The 22,831-nt window shown below is 36.7% G+C and overlaps 1 protein-coding gene across 12 annotated transcripts in view; it reads right to left on the reverse strand.

The window, feature by feature from the left end:
- Positions 1-1,108: 1,108 nt before the first annotated feature.
- The window catches only part of NTNG1 (netrin G1), a 157,905-nt gene continuing 136,182 nt past the window's right edge, over positions 1,109-22,831 (reverse strand). For all 12 annotated transcript variants that reach the window (XM_042806476.1, XM_042806485.1, XM_042806487.1 and 9 more), the window contains one exon: positions 1,109-2,344. In XM_042806476.1, the coding sequence (XP_042662410.1) occupies positions 2,118-2,344 (227 nt within the window). In that variant the 3' untranslated portion in view covers positions 1,109-2,117. The remainder of the gene's footprint in view (positions 2,345-22,831) is intronic.

Below are 22,831 nucleotides of genomic sequence, written 5' to 3' on the forward strand. Positions count from 1 at the left end.
GCAAAAATTCTACATGAAGGGGCCAAGGTGGCAGACTGAACAAGTACCCACTTGTCTTCATCATCATCGCCTTTATAGGTTCTTTTAGAAATTAAGATCTGATTTGCCTACCTGCTTCTGGAGGCTGCCTACTGGCCTGCAAAACTTGCTTCTTCAGCAAAAAGAGCTTATCCAAGAAGGCAGTGCCCTAAATTTTGCTCTGTTCACCATTTGGAAGAGACAGGTAGAATTAATTTCTCGCAGGAATTTTTCTTCTGCTGATTAATTGTTTTCCATACTAGGCCATTATGTTGGTAAAATATTTACAGCCATTATGATGAAAATTGCCAGGAAATGAATTCACACAATCTTGCTAGCTTTTTATTTTTTTTTTTTTTTATTTTTATTTTTTTCCCGAGGACTTTGAAACACTGCTGTGGTTTTGGCTTGCCTCTCTATTCTTGCTATCCTTTTCTGTCACACTCAGTAATAGGCATAATAAAAGGCAGAAACAAGAATTTATTACACCTTGGGCAATACTTGAAACAAACTTTATTTGCTGGAGCAGCACTTTTTATCTACTTGCTGCTGTATATTTTGACATTCATTCTAAATATTAAATTTGACTTTATTAAAAGTTAAATCTTGGTGCTTTTTTGTGATTGCTGCTGGTTTTGCAGTTTCTTAGGCAGTCTAGTACATATATAAACATATCATTTTAATGAAGCTTTTGTAGAAACAATATAAGCTGTGGCTATATCTACCTCATTGCTGCCAGAATCCACAAAAACGGTATGAATTAAAGACTAGCTTCTGTAATACCTTGTAAGTTAGTCTTGAAATAATTTCTGTGGTGAATTGAGAGAACAAAAATGAGAAATATTCAACTTTTCATACCTTTTCCAAGCTTGGAATTTGACAAAATCTTCCCCAAACAAATGATGCCTTTTGCATTTAAAGTTGTTTGCAAAAATAATGACAGTAGTAAGAATAAAACCAGGTTAGATTGTAATGGTGTGATTTCCACTGTTGAATCTGTTTTTCTTCCAGATACGAGGTGGTAAAATGATAATTTTTGTTTTGTTTTGTTTTCTAAAAATGACTTAAGAAATAGTGATACATCATCCTGGAACTGTTTATGCAGGAATTTTTATTCTTTGAAATCTTCCAGTGTTAAAGCAACAAGAAAACATTTAGAATGTCCTTTGGTGGAATCTTATTACACTTGTTATGTATGTAAACTGATATTCTTTGATGCCAGCACGTTGCCCAGACAGAGAAATCTCTGCACAATTAAATGAAAGGAAAAAAAAAAAAAAGGACTAAATAAAAAGTAATATTTTTCTCTTATCTGATTAGAATTAAATACATTAACAAAGTGTCTGGTAACACAAATAGGCAATAATACAAAAAATCTACATTGTACATTATTTCAAGAAAAATAACTTCATTTGAATACAAAAGGATAAATACACTTTTTGTCCTATAGCCACTCTTGTACAGTAGGTGAACACAGCATCTTACTGATGCAGTGCTGCTAAGGTATACAAGGATATGACTGGCTTGAGTTTTATTGAGGGGGCTGTTACACATGTGCATCACTAACATCAGACAAAGAAATCTTTCAACCAACAAGGGTTACAGAGCAACGTTCACTAAAGCACAGGTCGGAAAGGATTCGGGGACTGAAGCAGGCCAATATGGCAGCTTTTACAGATTTCCTTATACCCACAATGCACTGACAGCAAAGAATGCCTTTATTTGGTCTGTCCACACACCGGGTGGAGGTACAGTAGCGCACCATATAGGAGTAGCAAATGGTTTTTAAATTCTCTTCTCATTCGGGGGGCTGTCAAAGCCATTTCAGTCCTGTGTCAGCTTCGCAGCTAGCATTGATTTGACAGAATAGGCAGCTGCCAACTTGTCTCAAGTCAGAGGTGAACAGTCTTGACCCAGAGCCCTGTCCGTAACTGATTAATATGGCTTAGTTCAGTTAGGCCTTCTTAGTTGTACGTGGTTATGTTTTTTCTCTTTTTTCCTTTTTAAATTTCAGTAGCAAACGCTTGGATTTTGTTTTGTTTTCATGTGGCACGTTCATTTGAAGCAGTCTGAATGTGATGCCATCAACCATACGGAGTCTAGCATATGCAAAGTCCAGTTGCTCCTAGTAGAGCAGTCAGCAGTAATAGTAGCCTGTGTGATATTGCCCCCTGGCCGGAGTTTTGGCTGCAGCCTCCTGGATCCCTTTCACACTTCAACTTCTCACATAAAATGCCAGTGTAAGCCGGAGGGCACTGGCACCGCACATTGTTGATGCATGTTCCTCCATTCTGGCAATGCAGTAGTTCATTGTCACATACGTTTGCTGTAAGATAGCAGGGGAGGGAGGGAAAGAAAAGCAAAATAAATGCCAGTTAATCTACAGGATAAACTGCACTAAAACTGTAATTAAAACACCACCTCCCCCCTCTTCCTGAGACATGTAAACAGGGCGTGCAGTCTTTTAAATGCTTCAAGTTCGAATTTTTTATTTCATTTGATATTTTCTCTTTTTTTTTTTTTTTTTTTTAGGCTGTAGTCTTGGATAACTGTATCATTCACTTCAGACCATGGACTATGATAATATTAATTAATGAATTAATATGAATAATGTTTAATAATGAAATAATATGAATATTAGTACCTGCCTTCTGTTAGTGCCTGCATTTTTATAGTTACTACTATACTGGAACTGTAGGTGGGTGTGTTATTATTTGAAAGGGGCAACATATCTAGAGCTTTTGGAAAGCATGAACTGTGGTTAAGAATGCAACGTGGCTTTGCTGAAGTAGAAAGATTTGTATGAAAAGGCAGGGGTTTATAATCAAGAACTGCATGTATTAATGATCTGAAAAAAATATGCAAAAAAGATAAGGCAAGCACAGGCAGGAAATTCAGCATGCTATTTGAAGGGGATTATATGGCATATACATATGGAAATAAAAGATAATGTTGTTATTTCCATAACAGATCAAATATTTCTTCTAAATTAGATTTGCTACTTTGGTACAAGGGTAACTGGCATCTTAAAACTATCTTAGATAATGTAGCCTGATGTAACAACTCCAGAATTTAGATTTGACAATAGAGTTAAGGGAGAGTAATACAGACAAAAGTTTTAGAGCTGCATAATTTTATCACATTTGAAAAATAGCCAACTTTACTTTGTATTAATATTAATTGAAATATTTCACTGGGTAAATATGTAGTGATATGAGGAACACACTACTAGAATGTGTCAGTCTGTGTTTTATTCCACATGATATCACTAATAGAATATGTACTAGATTACAGCTCTGTCTTCTGTAGGAGTGGCAATTTCAGTAAAGATCTTGCACCTACTATCTAGATTGAATGTGACAGTAAAAATTTTCAGAGAATTAGGGAAAAGATTACTTGGTTTAGAAACAGACTCCGTATTATATGCTCTTTATGCATACCGTAGCCAGAAAATACCCTAAATAATTCAGAATAGGGAAAATAGTTGCTAATTTTACTTTAAGCATTGCTATTTATTGCTACAAAAAAGTTCAGTTTTATAATTGTTAATTCACTTATTTTTAAAAGCAACCCAGATATTATGAGAACTGAAACTGAAACAGTCCAAGTTCTTAAGTGATGTAATTCTACATAAATCTGTACAATTTTGTGTACCAGCAACCTTACTGGTAATCTTATGAGTCTTGGCTTTATTTCAGAAAAATAATTTTCTCACTCCAGAATGACTCTCTGATGACTGTTTTCTGATGTTCTGCATCCAAGTGGGCCAAATAGTAATGCAGTGTGTTAGAAACTCATAGATGCAATTGAGAGAGAACAAATAAATATATTTTTTTTCAGTGATTCCTTTAGCAAACAAAGTTTTTACTAAGAGCTATGGATTTAATATTGTTGTCCAGTCTCTTTATTCTAGTGTCAAAATTTGAATATAAAGGTACAACAAAGAATGAATATTATTGAGGACAGCCATATGTCTGAATGTTTATGTTCTATATATACATTACAAAAAATACTGTTTATATTATGTACAAGGAACAGTAAATCACCACCAAATAAATGTGATGAGGTTAAAACCCTGGAGAAATATAATGATAACAGGCCAAAAAAATGAACTGTATTTTAAAAGTCATTGAGTTACATCTCTTACTACTGAGGCTACGTGTCTTTAAAGCTGAGTTTATGATTATTATTGTATATATTCAGCCACATCAATATACAAAATCAAAATACTTTATTAGATGGTACACCTACTGAATCTGCTTGTTCTAGACTACTCATTGCTGGGATGCTTCCTACAGTTCAAGCAATGAAAATGGTGAAATATCTGTCCCATCAATAATGACCATTGTTTGCTTTGAATAATTGACTGGAATTCAATAGTTAATTAAATACCACTTCTTAAAGAGCAGATGAGACATGTCACTTTGTGTTTGGCCCAGAATGTATTATCCAAATTTTCCCAAGTATTCAGTAAAACAATTTTATTTTCCAGTACCTTCCCTATTTCTAAACTTTTTTTGACAATTATAGCCTGTAACTTCAAGAGGCCATCAGCCCAGATTCTGCTCTGTAGTTAGAGATTGCCAGAGATGTGTGGCTGAATTGGTGTTTTGCGGTATGCTGGCTGTTCTGCCTGACAGAGGGATGCTGGCTGCTATTAAATGCTTCTAATCAATGCTGTTTACAAAATTCTGGATACAATTTTGTAGGTGCTGATTTTTAAATCAGACCATTTATTTGTCATTAGAAAGTTTTTAAAATGTATTTAAAGAAGTGATGGATCAAAAGCTTCTCCTTCATTATTTTTGCATGCTTTTAAAAGTTTGCCCACAGACACATGTTAAAGTAAAACCAGCTAGATTTTAATGTTCTCAGCAAACTACTAGGTAGCTGAAAATTCTTGACTTATTCATCTTGTATTGTCACAGCTGTCTTTTCCTTAGTTTTGTCCTTGTATCTCTTTCTCTTTCACACACACATGTACACACATATATGTATCATGTAGATAACACTTGTGGTGATTTGGAAGTTAAATGAAACAATTCTGAACATGTTATGAAATCCCATTATTTATTTTTTGCCAATTTTGTTTTCATTTTATTCTGACCATCTCATACCATTTCCACTTTCCTGAAAGCATAGTCAGGATTATTTTTAAGGCTTTAATATTAACTAATAACGTTTATTCACTTTAGGAATTGGATTAGCTATAGCTAATGAGTGTAGCACATTAGCAGTGTAAAGAAAAGCACTTTTGCTGGAATTTAAAATGATATTTATGCCTTAAGCAAAAGTAGTAGGCACATTGCCAAGGCCAAAGCAAGGCAAGTATATTAGTTGTTGTTATGAAAATTAACAATGTTTCTAATGCTAACCCAGTATTTTTCTAGGATACGTGTTCCAGCACATTTTATTTCAGAAGAGGCTCTGGGCTTTGCTGGGGGAAGGCAGTGACCCAGGAGCTGCTGCCGCGCTCGGTGCGGGGGCCCAAGGGGAGCGGCTGCAGCCGGGGCTGGTGGGCGCAGGCAGGGCTGCCGAGCCCAGCGCGTGCCTGGCCCTTCGCCCTTCCCTTGCCCCAAGCAGCAGGAGCGCTGCGCCCGGCCATCCAGGGCTTCCCTGCCCCCTGTACCCCTCCCACCTTCTCCGACCTGCTGTGCCCTCGCCCCTTCTTACGCTTCAAGCAGGGAAAGGTCGCCACTGCTGTTGAGAGGGGTTGAACCAGCTCTGCCTCATCTTCATCATTAAAAGTAACAGTAGTGAAATATTAGTTTTAATTAATCTGGAAGGCATCAGATATTGCATTCTGATCAAAGAATGAAACACGGAGAAGTGATGCAAGTAAAAGAACTAATTTTGAAGCAATCACACTTGACTTAAGACATGCATGGCTGAACTAGGTGTGGGTTTGCTGGCAGATCTTCATTAATTAGATGACAGGACGTCAGATTAACTGTTTAAGAAAAGCCAGAGATGTCTGATTTGCTCTGGAGAGCTTTGCAGGTGTTTTTTTTTGGGGGGGGGGGGGGGGGGGGGGAGGATATCTCTAAGCACAGTCTCCAGATCTGTGCTAGTGTGGAAAGTGAAATATTTAAAGTAAAATAAAGGAAAAAAATTAATGTTATTTTCATAACTCAGCAATTTACCATCTAAGGTATGGTCTGATTATGGGATCCTTAAAATGCTATACAACAAAGACAGAGAAAAGCCACATGTGAAAATGCATAGCTATTTGAAGCTTTTCTGTCCCTGGGGCAATGTCCCCCTCCCTGATTCAAACCAACAAACTCTTGCAATTAGTAAGAGATATTATTACTTTTGTATTAAAATGTAAACATATTTTCCAAAGTAATCATTAATAAAATATTGAAGCCTCTTTTTCAGGATAAGAGCTCTATGAATGATGATGAAAGATGCCTTGCCACAAAATATTATTGATTTGTAATTCCAATGTTGTTACATTTGGAAATGGAATAAAAGAAGGAAAACAAGGGAAAAATATCCAGTCTTTCAACCAGCTCAAGCAGTTCAAGGGGTAAGTGATGTGCTAGTGTTTCACAGAATTTATATTGGGTATCTAATGAGATGTATCGAGAGTAGCATAGTTGTTTGACAAATGTCTACTTTTCTCTTTAATGTTCAAATCTGAGTAATATGTGAAGATTTCCAAATCTGTTCAAAACCTCAACTTTAATACCTTTGCAGCTTCTTGAATGAAAAGAGATTGACAACCGTGGCTGATTTTAGTTCTGAAGAAGTGATATAGACACACTAACACAAATGCAAGTCTTGTTCTCTTCGCTCTGGAGGGCCACCTCAGGCACAGCATCGTTCTGTTGGCTTATGTTCCTTCGGGTTACTGTGTCTGAGCAGCTTCAGAGCACATACACCAGGGCTTTTTGGTCTGCCTACTGCTCAGACAGAAAAACAATACACTACTGGAATTAAACACAATTTCGTTTAGCCTCCTGTCTTTCCTGAAGGCCATCCAAGATGGGAGAAAATACATTTTTTACCTTTCTTTGTGCTATCTTAGTTTTTGTACAGCTTGTCTACAATAGCATCTTATTCAGGTGGGTCAGCCACATGATTATGAGAAAGAACTGACTATTGACTTAAACCCAATAAATTAATATATTCAAAAGGAGACATTTTTTGACCTGGGATAGGTGGTGTTCACTTTCTGCATCAAAATCTGGATTTATTATGACATTTTCATTGTTTGTAGGAACAGCATAAAGACCATTAATGCTCAAGTCACAGAAATAACATTTTTTATTATAGGTCCTTGCTTCCTGTCTTGAATTCTGAAGCCTTTAATTTGAAGCAATGTTTTGTATGATCTCTCCCATCACTCTTTCTTCAGTGTGCTCTTCTTGTGGTATCATTTGTTACAGCCTTCTCTCTCCCTCTCTCTCTCTTTTAAAACCATCTCTTCACTTTTCTCCTTTTTGTCTCCCAGATCATGAGTATTAGAGTCCCTGGACAGGTTGGTGGGTTGACAGCTCTGAATATATTACACGTTTTGGCCTATTCTAAAGCATTGATGCAAGCTTTGACCCTACCCCTGCTGCAGTAAATTTCCCATGTTGTTTGTCAGTAGTTTGTGTGAATGGCACTACTAAAATCCTGAGAATTTTTTCACCTTGCATTCTACCTATTGTTCATAACTTTGAAAGCATGCATGTCTAGTGGCTGAAGAAATTATTCTTGGCTGCTTTTTTCTCTAACACATCTGTTTCCTCGGTACTTCTTATCTAGTACAGAATGTAACTTGAATTCATTTATGAGGAAGTTTTCAGCACACATGCTAACAGGATATTCTGTCTCGGCATAATAAGTGAGTGAGAAACCAAGCATAGTGAAACCCATGTTTTCAGTAATGATGTTCATAGATAGCTTCAATATATGCAGTGGTTGTCTATATATAGACAGCTGTGAACAGCACACTGAAATGCCATGAAAAAATTAGGAGGTTTCATCTCACTACAGAAATAAGTTCAGTAAACTGAGGCCAAGCACAAGCTATTTCTTGTCAAATCTGGAATTAGTTCCTATGAATACTATAAAGATTCTATAACTAACATGCATTATTCTCTAAAAATGTCATCGTTTAATAAATGGCAAAACCAATCACAGAATATAAAAGAAATTGCAACAAATGAGGAAGCTTGTGTGTATGCCTAATAGGAACATGGCCATCTACACATATATGCAGCAAACATGCACAAGAAAACCTCTGCAGTAGTGAAGGTATTAGTAATATTTTTCCCACAATTTGTCAAATAGATATTAATGGAATTGGGGAATGCAAAACACTTCATCTCATTCAAATGAAAAGGTTTAAAATTGTTTCCAGTTGTATCAGAACATAAATGACCACATTAAAAATATTTTCAAATTGCCAGAGTTAGCAACAACACATTATTTCCATTATTTGGAAACGATCCTGAAAATACAATATATACATGTTACATGTTAAAGATCTTTATGTGGAGCTCCACTTACTCATGAGATTTCATCCATACAAAGTAAATATTAGGAATGAGTATATAAGGGCTTGAGGAAAACTTATAAGTAGACGGGCTTATTCTGAAAGGTTACAACTATTGCTGTTACAATTAGTGTTGCACAGCACGTGACAAAACCTCAAAGTTTTATAACCTAAGTATCTTATTAATTTGAATAACCAGTGGCTAATAACTGACTTGGAGGTTTTGTCACTTAGATTTCTCCACTTGCCTATCTTCCAACTAGATCTACTGTAATATTATTATTGTTCTAATTTAATTTATTGCTACCGGTTACAGTTACTGCCAAATGGTTTTTAATTGTTCTGTTATCATGAATGCATGTGTCAGTGTTGGTCAGACTTCATCAGTGGTTTTAAACCACAGACATACCTGATATGAAAAACAGCTATTGCTCTTATAAATGAGATATTCATTATGATTTAATTTTTTGAAGTGACAATAATTCAACATTTGCTGTACTGGGATCAGTAAAACTATCTTAGGATACTGTCAAATCAAGACAAGGTAGACGCTTTGATAGCATGAAAGAAAAACTGGTTTGTGCTTATCTACCAAGGCACATTCTGAAGCTAAGACAAAATAAATCAGTGTAGACAAGTACAAGCCTAAGGCGTATCTTACTGCGTCAAAATTGCGGTCATAAAATGACAAACATTAATACGAAGATCTCTGGTGCAAAGTTGAAACAATGTTGTGATTAATTATATTGCCAACAGTGCAAGGAAATAAACATTGACCAAGTGCAAGTAGTTTCTAAAGGCAGACATCTCCGTCTTGACTTGTCTTAGAAATGTCTGTTAGAGGCATAATGGAAATGACACTTGATTTTTTATCAAACCAGTTCTATTAAGTTATCCGAGAGTAAATGAATAAGTGGGTAATGGAGGTACTGTGTTTGCTGGAAATTTCTGGTAGAATTTTCAGGTTATTTCCCTACATGTAATTTCTGTTCTTTCTGCACAATTCTCACTGCAAAGCTAAGCCAGTTCTAATCAAATTGCAGGAAAAGTCTTCAGAGTTTCTACACGAAGATGCAGCTGCTATTCAGAGCTCTCCCCAGTGCACAGCCACAGAATGGATGGTGATTCCTCTCTCCTGTAAGTAGGTACCAATTTATCCTGGTGTCCACATGGGTAAACTTAGTTGATTACATTTCACTACTGAAAGCACAAAATCCTCTACAGAACAAATTTTATTTTAACCTTGGTATAAAGATAGCAGATGTAGAAAGTTACTCTATTTCACAGGTTGTGTCTGTGCTTTATCATTTTCCATCTATTCTTAATCTAAAATCCTTGGATTTAATTAATAAAAGATAATGAAAAGGCATTCATCACATCTGTCAAAAAGACAAGGGGGAGAACTGAATTTTGGAATTGATACTCTTGCATGATAGAGAAGCCATAGTAGCTTTGGCAGAAACAACACAATATTGCTTGTTAAAATGGCTGAAAGGAAATCCAGATGTAGTTATTTAAAAATTATGGTTGAGATAATACCTTTCAATCTTGCTTGGTCACAGGACATGATTGATTAACCTTTCAGTTTTCTGATTTTGATGGTTCCAATTTTATACTTCTCCAAAAGAGGGTGATTCCCAAAGTGGGGGAAAAAAAAAAAAAAATCCCCATTATTTTTATTGCCTTGCTTATGTAAGAGCACCACTGAATTGGTATGACCCTTATCACATTTTAGGATAATCTCAGGAGAGCAATAAACTACATCATAACTTTAGTTGCTCAAAAGGGACTATATGCCCCTATCATTCATATTCCACTTACAACACTGTAAGCTGCAGTGCCATTATTTCTATCTTCCTGGAGATAAATGAACATTCTCACATGATCTGTCTTCTCTTCCCTTAATTAGGAAGAGAAGAAATTGAAACTACAGTGGGTATTTTTTTTGTCTAGTGCCAACAGTAAGGTCAGTATTTGGGTGTAGCCACTATCAATAAAAACTGGATAAGCACAAAAACTCCTCAGAAGATGAAGTGGTCATTAAAAGGTCCATGTGAACAGTTGGAGGGTGGGATTTGGTTCCCTAAATACAAGCAGTTACTGTCATTAGAAGTCCCAGAGGGCATTTCAGACACTTAGGTGGAGCTGGCAGGTATGTTGTAAGACCTAGGGGAGATTTAGGCTTGCCGGAGCAGCAGCAGGAGGCCTGTGAGGAGGATGCCTGCCTGCCAGGCAGCTGTGGGGGCCCTGGTGTGCTGCCGCGGGCAGCCCGCAGCCCCCCTGCCGGCAGGCTCTCCCCGGCGCACCCCTGCTCTCACCCGGCGCGGCGGTGCGACACTGGACGTGGCTCTTGTGGACACCCCTGTGTTGTGAGCAAGAGCTGTGAAAAGCCTCGTCTGAGGCCCCCACTCAAGCCCCCTCTGCCCACTAGCCTGGGAGTGCATTTGAACTCCAGCCCTTGCCCAAGTGACCCGGCGGGCGCGGCCCATTCTGGCCTCGCACGTTGCACCTCCTGGTGTGGCTCCAGACCCGCCTCGCCACCAGCGCTTGCCTGGCAGCCTGGGACTGGTCCCCGTACCGCCACCGGAGCTGCTCTGCTCGCCCAGTTTGGGTGCTGCAGGGGGGACCCTGTGCTGAGGAGCTCCCTGCCCTGCTGCCCCCAGTCCCTTCCTGGTCCTGCCTTGCTGTCACCTGTGGAACCACCAACTGCCACTGCTCCTCAGCACTGGCACTAGACACCTGTGGTCAGGCAGTTCAGTCCTATCCAAAAAGCTAGCAGGGTGGCTTTGCCTGAACAGCAGCATTTTCAGCTTCATGCATGACAACAGTATTTTCTTATAAGTCCTCAAGAACTATTACACAGACCTGTAACAAGCATTGCTTTTACAGAGCACAGAAAGGCAGAAGAAAGCCTGGAGAGCAAACCAAAGCAGGAGCATGCAGAGGTCAGCAATTCAAATACATGACTATGAATTATAGAAAAGGCTGAATGTTCCTGCATCCTTAGCTGCTAGGGTGTTTGACTTGTAATAATGTTTCAAACACAAAAGAATGCAAATAATTTCTCTTTGTTTACAAAGACAAAAGTTTATCTTCCTACTATTCTTCCCAATGAATGCTGCATTGAACACTTTCAAAACCCATGAAACAGTCCCACACAATACTTTATTTGGCAGCAAAACCAGAGAAGACAATCACAAGTGGAAAGATTTCCTAATGATTTAGGGGATTAGAATTCTCCTAATAATTATTTTCCTAAAATTTTTTAGGGAGGGGGAGAGAGTGAGAGAATGTGTTGGTAGCTTCTATTAATAATGACATTAATTCCACAATAGTACTATCTGTTATTGGAATTCTCAGAACGTCTGCATGGCGCTGGATCCTTAAGTCCTTTGTAGACAAAACTTAAAACAATTTCAGAGAGTTGCTGAGTGAGAACTGTAAAATTAAATTGTAATCTTATGTTACTTAATGACAGTATTTTTAAATAATTATTCTCTCCTAGTTTTTACTCACCAAATGTATGATACATCTGTGTATGTGTGTGTACTCTGGCAATTTAAGCAAAAGTGTTCGTGATGTGTTTGATAAAGAAGAGGAGACTAATGAGTTATTTAAAATTTTTATTGCCCAAAGCAGCATAGTTGTTGTAGTGTAATAATATATGTCCTGGTTTTGGTGTTAAGGAAGGGCTAAATTTTTAATAATCAGTTTAGTATCATTCAGATGGAGTAAGGTTGGTTCTGCAAATTTAATTTTACAATACTTGCTGCATATAGCAAACATTGTATAGAAAAAAATCTTTGAATTCAGAGTAATAATTTTGCACTGTAATGGTTAGTGTTTTAAAGCTGACTTAGTTGTACTTATTTTTTACACAGATGATGTTATATTCACATCAAGTTAAATTTTGAACACTGCTATTCTAAACGCATTTGTGATTTAAAATAATTTGAATGTTGCAAAATTTCTTCTCGCTAGTTTGACTTAAAGCCAAATGTATGGGACATTTTGAAACATTAGTAATAAAATCTACTGGAAATATATGTTATGATCAACTTCTAAATGACATAAAATAGCATTTGTAATGGAAAAGCCAGCAATATTTAATTATACTACATAAATATCAAAGATATTAAAATGGAATCAGTGTGTAACTAAAAAAAGGGAGTCACACCTATGTAAGTTTAACTTTCAATTAACTATGTTACAGTCACCACAAGTAAAGGTAAAGCCAAGCTTACGTTTATATGTCATCACATATTCCTCTCGTGTGCATTTTTCAGAACAGAGAGATTTGCGATACCAGGATAATACTCTACTATAGGAGACCAAAACAACAATGTGCAAAATAAATGGCATAGGATCTCTCAGAAGATGATAATGCAGCTTATGTGAACATTAGTTACAATGCAAGGGTAAAGGTAAAACATTTTATATAGTTCCTACAAACCATATGAAATGTTAGGGATATATACATATATATATATATATATATTTGATAAAGCAATAATGCTGGGAATCAAGAGATCTTTCTGAATCTACATTGATTTATTGTTTGGAATATGGATGAAAAGTTTCAGAGTGCTTTTGTTGAGCTAGCTCTAGAAGGGGGTAAATACACTGCCCATAAGTATGTCAAAGCTCTTCAGAGTAAGAGTTGTTATTGCTGGTGACCAATGGAGAAGTTGATGCCAAGGAAAGTCAAATGATTTGCCTATGCTAACAAAAGAAGGGAATGAACACAGGTCCTGTGAATTGCAGTTATATTTACTAGATTGCACTGTTTATTAGATAAATGCAACGGCAGAGTTGTTTCCAGTTTCCAAGGGAGTTTGGAGACTCTCAGCTATGAAAAGGCTTATAAACTATGAAATTTAAAAAAGGAATATGCAATCTTGCCCACTTAAGTGTCATATGGAATTGCAGAAGATATTTAAATGTTCTGACAATTAGAAATACTGATGCCATTTATATACTTCCTTCTACTCTCACTAGTCAGAACTTTAGCATCTTCATATTCATATATCAGGAATGTGATAAAGATTTGCAAGTGTTTTTTATCCCCTCTGCTTTATCCTGGCCTTTAAAAATATTATCTGTTATTGTCTATTTTTAATTATTACAGTAAAATTGAAAAATGACACTTAACAGGCAAATTCTTATAATTTCTTTCTGAGATATACTGGATGATAATACGCTCTGTTAATTGGTGTAATGCTTTACTTTCCTACTCTTTGCATCAGAATATCAATAAGATGACTCAAACAGCTGGCATGTAGCACTCAGCAAAAATGAGAACTAATAAATTAATGTATCAAATAATTAAAGCTATTAGCTGCTTCAGGATAGTTGTCATCAGTGATATTTATTACTACACACAGACTTGTTCTCGCTATCGTTGTGCATTTGTCTCCATGACAGAGCAGCCACTAGATGGGAAAACACGGATTATAGACGCCTGCTTTCCAACACAGACTTCTTCGGGCACACTAGTTTTTCTGCAATGTGCTACACAGGTGTAACCAATGTGATACACTTAGGCAGTGTTTTAGCTGGAAGCACTTTTTAAACTGACTTATATCACATTATTCAGCAAAAATGTCCAATAGATGCTCACACCAAAACACAAAATAATTGTCTTTGTTTATGTAATCATATTGCCTCTTATCAAAATTTAAAGGCCCTGATTATTTACTGGTCTTTTCAGAAGCAATGTTTTGATAAGTACACAGTTAGAATTCATAATTCATTATTACACATGGACCAATACATGTGAAGACTGCATACAGTCAAACTTCTTATTTTTCACAATATTATTATGCAGGCTACTACTACTAAGTGATTGCAATAGTAACAGGATTGCACTAATCTAATTTTATCAACTCTACAGTTTTTCTACAATGTAGAAAACATCTGATTAATGATAGACCTGTTTTAGGCTTAGAAAGAGAGCAGTCAACATGTGTTTATTTGGGTTAATGTCTGAAAAGTTCTTTCTACATGCATATGAACTAAAGACAATGCCTCTAAACATGGATGTTGATATTGCTTGCTATGGCAAATGTTAAGATGATTCAGGGTATTAATAAGTCCAAAGTTAAAAGACTCTTGTGAGTAAGAACTGTTTTCCCTCTGTGCTTTATATGGTTCTTGCATTACTTTTGATATACTGATTAACATACTTATACTTCTGTTTATCAATCCTGATGCAAAAGGTATTAAATTTTAATTATTAGTGAATACTGAAATAACCTGAGGTCCTCAAGGAGTACATAAAAGCAAAATATGATTTCACTTCAAAGTACTTGCTTTATTTTATTTAAAATTATTTTATCTGAAGTTTAGATTGTCAAGTCATGCCAGAGTTGAAAAATAACATATTTCCATGAATTGAGACAAAGTACATTACTCTATAATCATTGTGTTTATATATTTCTAAAGATATAGTGTATCAATACCCTTAAACTTCATGATGAAAAGAAATAACTGTGTTACTCAAGAACTCCTCCACTCTCATTTAAGACTGAAAAGCCAAGACCTTGGTCATTGTCTCATGCTCCTGAGAAGCTGTGCAGAGAACAATGTTATGAATTCATATGCTCACCTTTGGTTTAGAGAAGAAAAGGTCATGCAAGATTTGCTCAGTTTTTATAAAAATGTACTTCTAGAATGTTGTATATTCTTTTAAAACATAATGTCTGAGCATATTTCTCTCCAGAACTCTCAGACAAAATGGAAACAGATTTCTGATAAATAGAACTTGGATGTTGAAGCTGTATTTCTTTTTGGGTCCAGTCCTGTCCTCTGCCCCAGCTGTCCCCCCTTGCATACCTTACCTTACATAACCTGAACCCCCAAAATTCCTATCACATGCTTGTCCTTCTCTCAGCAGCCTTGGCAGCGGAAATCTGAATTCTGTGACTGAATTCCTCCAGAACTGCATGCCTGCATAGAGTGCAGCTGATAGGTGCAGATGATATTGGAGTATGAAAAAAAGCTGTAATTCCAGGTAGGATGACCTTTTGTAGGATTCTGGTCTGTGCCTGGACCCTTGTGAGGTGTCAAACACTGAGGCTAAACATCAAGCCATGAAGCCACATGGCAAGCATGGCTAGCCAGCGCGTAAGGCCAACCTCTGCACAGACATGCCATCTTGGGCAGCAAAGACTCCAACATGGTTCCTGCTCAGGTTTGAAACACAGGCCCAGTGAAGTGAGAGCATGAGAGGAGTGTGAAATGCAAAGGTTTTGTGCTGCCTGTGTGAGACAGCATTTCTTACGTGGTAACATGGCAGATCTGAGTGGGATGATGGTTTTCTGAAGACTGAAAGAAAGCTACAGAATGAGTTGCTGTTAAGCTAAAAGAGAAAGATGAGTCCTAAAGGGAAGTGGTTGGAACTGGAACAGAGGGATTTGGGCTAAAGCCAGGATGGGTGGGAGGAGGTGAGGGAGGTGCTCAACACATCTTAGCTGGCTCAATGTTTTGTATTTGCAAAACAGTCAAGGTCTTCTAATGGTGCAGAGCAGCGTGGGCTGCAGCATCGTCACTAAGTTGTCATGCTGCCACTGAATAAAAGAGAAGGTATAACTGGAGTACACTTCTCTAAGCATCTTTTCAGTTGTGTTTTAAATCAGTAATGGTTTTGCATGAACTAGCAAAGCTCTCAGGTCATTGCAGAAAAATTATAGCAGCATATGACTTTATTTGGATAGGTGGTATAAATCTTGACCTAAATTTTCAAACCTTTGCAGAAGTTATGCTGTCTACATGCAGCCTTTCATGTTTCTCCCCAGTTGTGTACCAAATGGCACGTATGCATATGTAATTTGAGACATTTCAAAACATCTGGCTCAAATTTTGAGACATTTGTGTTGTAATACACTATTGTAATCTGTCGGTAAAGATATGTGGAATAGGATGCTTTTTTCCGGGAACTGAAGCCTCCTTGCAGGGAGCTGCACTTTGCTGCATAATGTCAACATAATGGGGCTAATTTAAGGATACTATGTTGCCTTCAATATGAATTTCCTTGCACTAATGGCCCCTGTTTAAATCTCATTGTGTGATTCTCCTGTTCTTGAAATCAGTAGGAAGCAAGCCAGTTTTTTGAACCTTGTGATAGCAACTTGTTCTCCTTGGACGCTAGTCAGTGCTCACTGCCTCACTATCCAAATGCAGCTTCAGCTCTTTAAAGAAAGAGCTACATGTGGTGAAACTCTCTTTACTCTCTTTGGAAATGAAATTCTAAACTCTTCAGAGTATGAGTCTTATTTCAAGGATCTTCTGGCTTAAAAGGGAAGTTCATTTTCCCATTTCAAGTATGTGTAACATTCAGAGGTCAGTGATGCAGCCTCTCATTAACAGAACACCCTGCTGAATTGTCCCCTGTGGACAGCTATTTCTATACTGAGGATACCAGAGGTGTTTGGTCCTCCTGCACCTGTCAGCATATATGGGGGCTGGTTAGTGTATGTGGGTGACAAAGCTGGTAGCTCTTTGGATTGTAGCCCTTGTGTAACCCTGACCTATAGCTGCTTGGTGCTATTTCCTAAGGCTAACCTAAATAACTACTAAGGGGAGAATTCCTCTTCCAAAGAGATTATGGCCGAGCTCCTTATAATTTAGCAGTTCTGAAGTGCAAGAATAGATTTTTGGGTCCATTGGAAGAGGCTTCAAATTTTATCAGGAAATAGAGTAAAACCAGGGGCTAGCATATAGGTGTTGTAGCAAGATAAAGGTGTCTTCCTTTGACTGTTCAGAGGCGCTCAATATACAGCTCTGCCCCTGGCTCCATAAGCTGGAGCAGTGTTTTGGTTCAGCCATGGACAGATTTTGTTATGCTTTATACTTTGAACATCTGGAAAATACACAGGGTTTCGTAAATGTCTGAAAAGTGTGAAACATTTGGAAAGTTACCTCACTCAGTTACTAGAAAGGGAATGAAGTGGGTAAATTGATCTGCAACCAGAAGTACAAGTCAAAATATTGTCTGCAGATTCAGCCAGTAGGATCAGTGCAATTGTTATTACATGTTTTTCCACTTCCATCTGAACAAAAATACAGCTAGTCATTGGAAAGAAAAAAAAATAGCATATAAAGAAGTACTTGTCCAAGTTGTAGTTATAAAAATACAAAATAGCTTTGGGCATAATGCTTTAATCATTGTGGACTCCAGCTGTATATTAAAATCGGTGATGTTAATGAACACAGTCTCTTTAATATAATTATTTCAAGTTGATTCCAGTTATAAGTAATCTTCTATAGACAGTAATTACCAACAACTGAATTACGATCAAACTCTCTTTCCCCTTCTCTGTAGAAATCTTTAAACTTCAGCACTGTCACATCTTTCTCGTCTCACCTGCTGATTATAGGTAAAAGTTTTATTAACAATTTAATTATTCTCTTTAGAAGCCAAGATAATTATAATGGGCTTGATTTGGCTTCCATTAAAAGTCTCTTTTAATGATTTTGCCATTGACTGTAGCCCAATATAAGAGAAAAACAGTTCATAATCAACAAAGTCATATCTCAAAATTGTGCAGGGATGAAAGAAATTGAAAGAACAGCGCTGTTAGTATTTTACAAAACATTATGGTACTTGTGTATGGGTTATCAGTCCCCTCTAAATATATATTGTCTGAATGTCCTAAAGCTGTGTTCACTTTCATAGTTGTTAATCATATTAATAACATGACTAAAATTTGTGCTGTAAAGGGTAGTAGTCAAAGATCTCACAAAAAGCTGGACTGACATTTATAAGACCAAGCTTTTGCTCCTGATTTTATCATACTCATGTTCCTTGTCAAAATATTTACTTGCATGCTTAACTTTAAGATGAATTTGAAGTTACTGGGAAGGTTAGTACATGTCTTGGGGGTATGGATCCAAGGGAAGAGGAGATGATCATGTAGGCACTTAGTAGAAAGAAATGCAAGGAGAAGCTAAATGGGCAGAATGCTTGCAGATGATTTGGAGAGCTGGTCATATTAGAGATGCAGAGTGAAATGAGTATCAAAAGACAACCACTATTTAAAAGGATTTTTATAAAAATTGCATTATTAGCAGCAGAGTAAAATAAAACTTTATCAAGAAATAAATTTGCAAACAGTAGAGAAAAATTTTGAAATTATGATGAAATGAAGGAAAAAATAAAAGGGTACAGATTCCCAGACTTTAGCTATAAGAACATGCTAAAGTATCAAGGAAGGCCAGAAATGATTGAGCAAAGTATTAGAGTCATAAAAATTAGTAATTATATTTTTTTCTAAACACATCAGAAACAGAAACTTCCTAGGAGGTCTCTAGGGCAAACGATTTGTGGGGAAGGGAAAGATCTACAAAGTATTAACTATGGAAGAACTTTAGGAGGTTGTCAGGCTACTGCCTATGCTCTGGAGGTGTGTCTCAAAGTGTATACAAATCATTCTTGAAAAATGGAAGATAGTCTGTTTCATCAGTTAACCAGAAGCAAATAACTTTGATCCAAGAGTTTTGAAAAAATGCAGAAACATGTTTCTGACTGTTACCTGTGATTTTACTAATTTAGTTGCAAAGACAGGCTTGATTAACTATAAGAAGGGGCTATGGCAGATGTGATTTTTTTATAAAGAGCTCCAAGGACATTGGGAGTAACTAAAGACTAGCAAGAAAACTTCCACAGCAAGCAAGTTGATGGAAGTTGTAATGATGAATAGAATTAGCAGATCGATGAATGAGCATGGCAGAGTGAACCTTTTGTGGAGGGAAATAGTGGTGTACAAACCTAGTAGATTATTTTTTAAGGAATCAGTAAGCATATGGACACAAATAATCAAATTGATAATGTATCTGAATCTCCAGAAAATATTTCACAAGATCCCTCAGCAGTGTTTTTCAAAGAAACCAATGAGAGGGGGTTTTTTTGGTGTTTTTGTTTGTTTGTTTTGTTTTGATTTTTTTTTTTTAATGGAATAATCATGGATTGAGTAATAGGAAACAGTATAAGAACTGTACTACTCAGTCCTGTAAGAACTGTGTCAGGACTTACACAAGTAGAATTGTGCGAGAAAAGTGTGTGACGGGTAATGTAATAAAGATTGCTCATATTGCAAAAGTATTGTGGCTGTAAAGACCGTCAGAAGAATTTCTAAGGTGCAGGGTGACAGCACAATAAAAACATAGATGAAATTCAGTGTTCAAGAGTAATGTGCTCCTATAGATTCTTGGCTTTTACCATTTAGAAAAGGGACCTTAAGAGTAGTTCAGGGTATTTTACTGCAAATATTAATGCTCTTTATGAGTCAAAAAGGCAAATAGATTCTTGAATTTTTTAGGACAGGAAAAAAAGAATGAAATGGAAAACACCACAATGTCACCATATAATTTCATGATGCTCTTGAATGTTGCATGAAATCCTGCATATTGAAAAGGTATATAGTACTACCAAAAAAGGTGGAATGAAGAGCAATCATAGATATAAGCAATTCCTGTAAAAGGAGAGATTAAATAGATTGGGTTTCTTCAGCATAAAAAAGGGAAGATAGATTGAAGGAAAATAAAGTAGACATCTAAAAAATCACAAATGTTATGGAAAAGGTGAATTGGAAATGATTATTCATGTAGTCTTATTGCCTCTTCCTCCCACGCACTAGGAAGAACCAAATGAAATTGTCAGCCAGCCAGTTAAAACAAAGAAATTATTATTATTACACTTTGAATAATCATAAACTGGTGTCTAGGACATTTGGATAACAGAAGTATGAATGTCTCAAGAAGTGATTAGGCAAATTAGTGGATGAAAGGTTCATTGAGACCAACTAAATATAAAGATACTGATGAACTATTTGGCTAAGAAAATGCGTAAGCTGTAGCTTCCTAGACTTTGGATGCCTATGCAGAATGAAATACCACTCCAGGCCACTACTGTCATAGAGGACACTGGGGTAAATTGATCCCTGGTCTAACTCAGTACAGAATTCCTGGTTTTCTACTGTAAGATGTTCTACTGTTTATGAGCATGCAAGCATGAAGATAAACATGATTCAGAGGAGTGAAAGATTTTGAAGACCAGCTCTAAAATGGCCTAGGTAAGGTGGTCAGAAAACAATAGGGAATTGGGAAATGTGAAAAGACACCTCTGTTAAGTGTTTTAGTTAAGAGCTCAGATCTTGAAAAGTCTTCATTCTTTTCTGAAATTCGTTGCTGAAGTACTCAACCTGTTGATACTATATAATAGAGCTCCTTTAGTTTAACGAAATTTCTTTAAAACTTTCAGTCTGAGGTTTTGTTTTTTTTTTTTTTTTTTTTTTTTTACACCTCTATAGATTATTTGTGACAAGTACTGCCAACGAGTGAAGACACCTAAAATCTTTTGGAAAGTACCTCTAATATTAGTAGTAATTAATGAAAAAGCTTTGAGTTCATTAGCTGTTGGACACTACAATACTCAGCTCTGTAGAAATACAAACCTGAAGTTAGAAATGCTTATTACTTTAGATTACATCCTTTCAGTCTGTTCAGATTCAGGGCAAAACCACACCTTAACATCAGGTGTGTCTCTGTACGTAGAATAACTCTGAAATCAATAAAAAGTGGAAGATAGTCTTTTAAAATTTAAATTTATAGGAAGACTGAATCTTGGTATACCTACTTCCATGGCACCCATTCATTAACACATAATATTAAAAAGCATTTTTTTCTCTTTAATAACACTGGGGAGCTTAGGTTCTCTTAGGGGAGACAGTCAGCACCTTGCAAGTTCAAACCTATCAGCTCCTTTTAAAGTAAACTTTGGTTTTCATATTGCCATCACTGGTAACAGAAAGATCTCTTGGGAGAGTTGTATTTGCACATGTGTAAAAAGTTAAAATAATAATGACCGAAGTCTTAATCAGAATATGCTGGTGTCAGCAATGCCATCAGTTGCATCAGTGTTAAAATAGGAAGTGTTGACTATCTTTAATTACCTCAGGTCAGTAGTTTTTATCTGCAGTTGAGTAGAATGGAGATTATTTTACATTTAAATGATCCTTTTAAGGCCCCTTCATAAAGATGTCCCATCTGGGCGTGTCTGTGGTGCTACTGATCTCTTTATTTCTGTCCTCATAAAAAGGCAGTGAGCAGGCAAATTACATAGAAGTTATGGACACTGAGCAGGCTTAAAAGGAAAGTGTGGCAGATTTTTCAGAGGAAAAGCAGTCCTGCTCATCACAGTTAAATGAACATTTAATAATTCATAACAACTGAGTTATAAGTTTCCCTTTCAATACATTTCCAAATGTGAATAGATTAAATGGTAATTGCTATCAAGCTTTATGTTCTATTTCATGTACCTAATAAAAGTTTATCTAGTGTAGCTTACTTTGTATCTTTTTGATCTATTCCTAACTGACTGCAATATACTATATTAAAATATTTATCATTGTGCTATCAAATATTAACCATTTTAAAATCATCTGACTAAAGAAAACAAATAATGTTACTTGTTTAACTTTTCATGAATTTCCTAATATTTAGTTGTTCAGAAATCTCCCATGATACAACACCTAGAAATTGTATTCACTCTTTTGCAATTGGGCTGTTTTGAAATGCATTCTGCTCATGTCCGTCACCACTGTTCATTTTGGCTTTGCATGCAGAATCCCACTCTTGCTGTCTAAAAAGTTATGATTCTGCTTCAGTCTTCAGTACAAGAGAATCTTTGTTTTTCTGTAACTTAATGGGATTTTTAACTATTTTTGAGAGAGTATAGAACTTTTTTTTTTTTTTTAGGAAGAAATTTTTAGGAGGTTTCCCTAATTATCCACCTGCTCATCCATCTGAAATTATATGACTTTGGTAAAAATACCTGCAACTTGCTAGACTATAACATGAATGATCTAAGTATGGAAACAGAATACTGATCCCACAGATGTGCTACAGTTGCATGGCAGCCCAGTTCAGCCCGACTGCTGGCTGCCAGGGCTCCATCACTCCCCAGCTGGGTGGGTTATGCTCTCCCAGGGTGCTCCTGCTCGCTCAACCCGTTGCTGATTCATATCACAGAACTAACACAACAGAAAACTATTCTTCTTTGGTTAGTGTCCTGCTGAGTTGGATCTGAAACGGTTCAGTGAAAGGTTAAACAAGTGCCTGAGAGATTGCTAGGGGTGTGGGACTAAGTAGCTGGGAATCAGGAGAAGAGGGATTGCAGCACTTGCAATTAGAGCAGTTTAGACAGCCATGGAATAGCAGCTTTGAAGCTGACACCTGGGCAAGATCAAGAGGAAAACAACCTCTTTGCTCCAATCCAATCCTTCACCTTGCTGGGGAAAAATTGTTCTATTAAAGGTCAGGTGT

Source organism: Tyto alba, unplaced genomic scaffold (assembly GCF_018691265.1).
Source record: "Tyto alba isolate M040663 unplaced genomic scaffold, T.alba_DEE_v4.0 Super-Scaffold_1000006, whole genome shotgun sequence".
In the NCBI taxonomy this organism is placed as follows: Eukaryota; Metazoa; Chordata; class Aves; order Strigiformes; family Tytonidae; genus Tyto; species Tyto alba.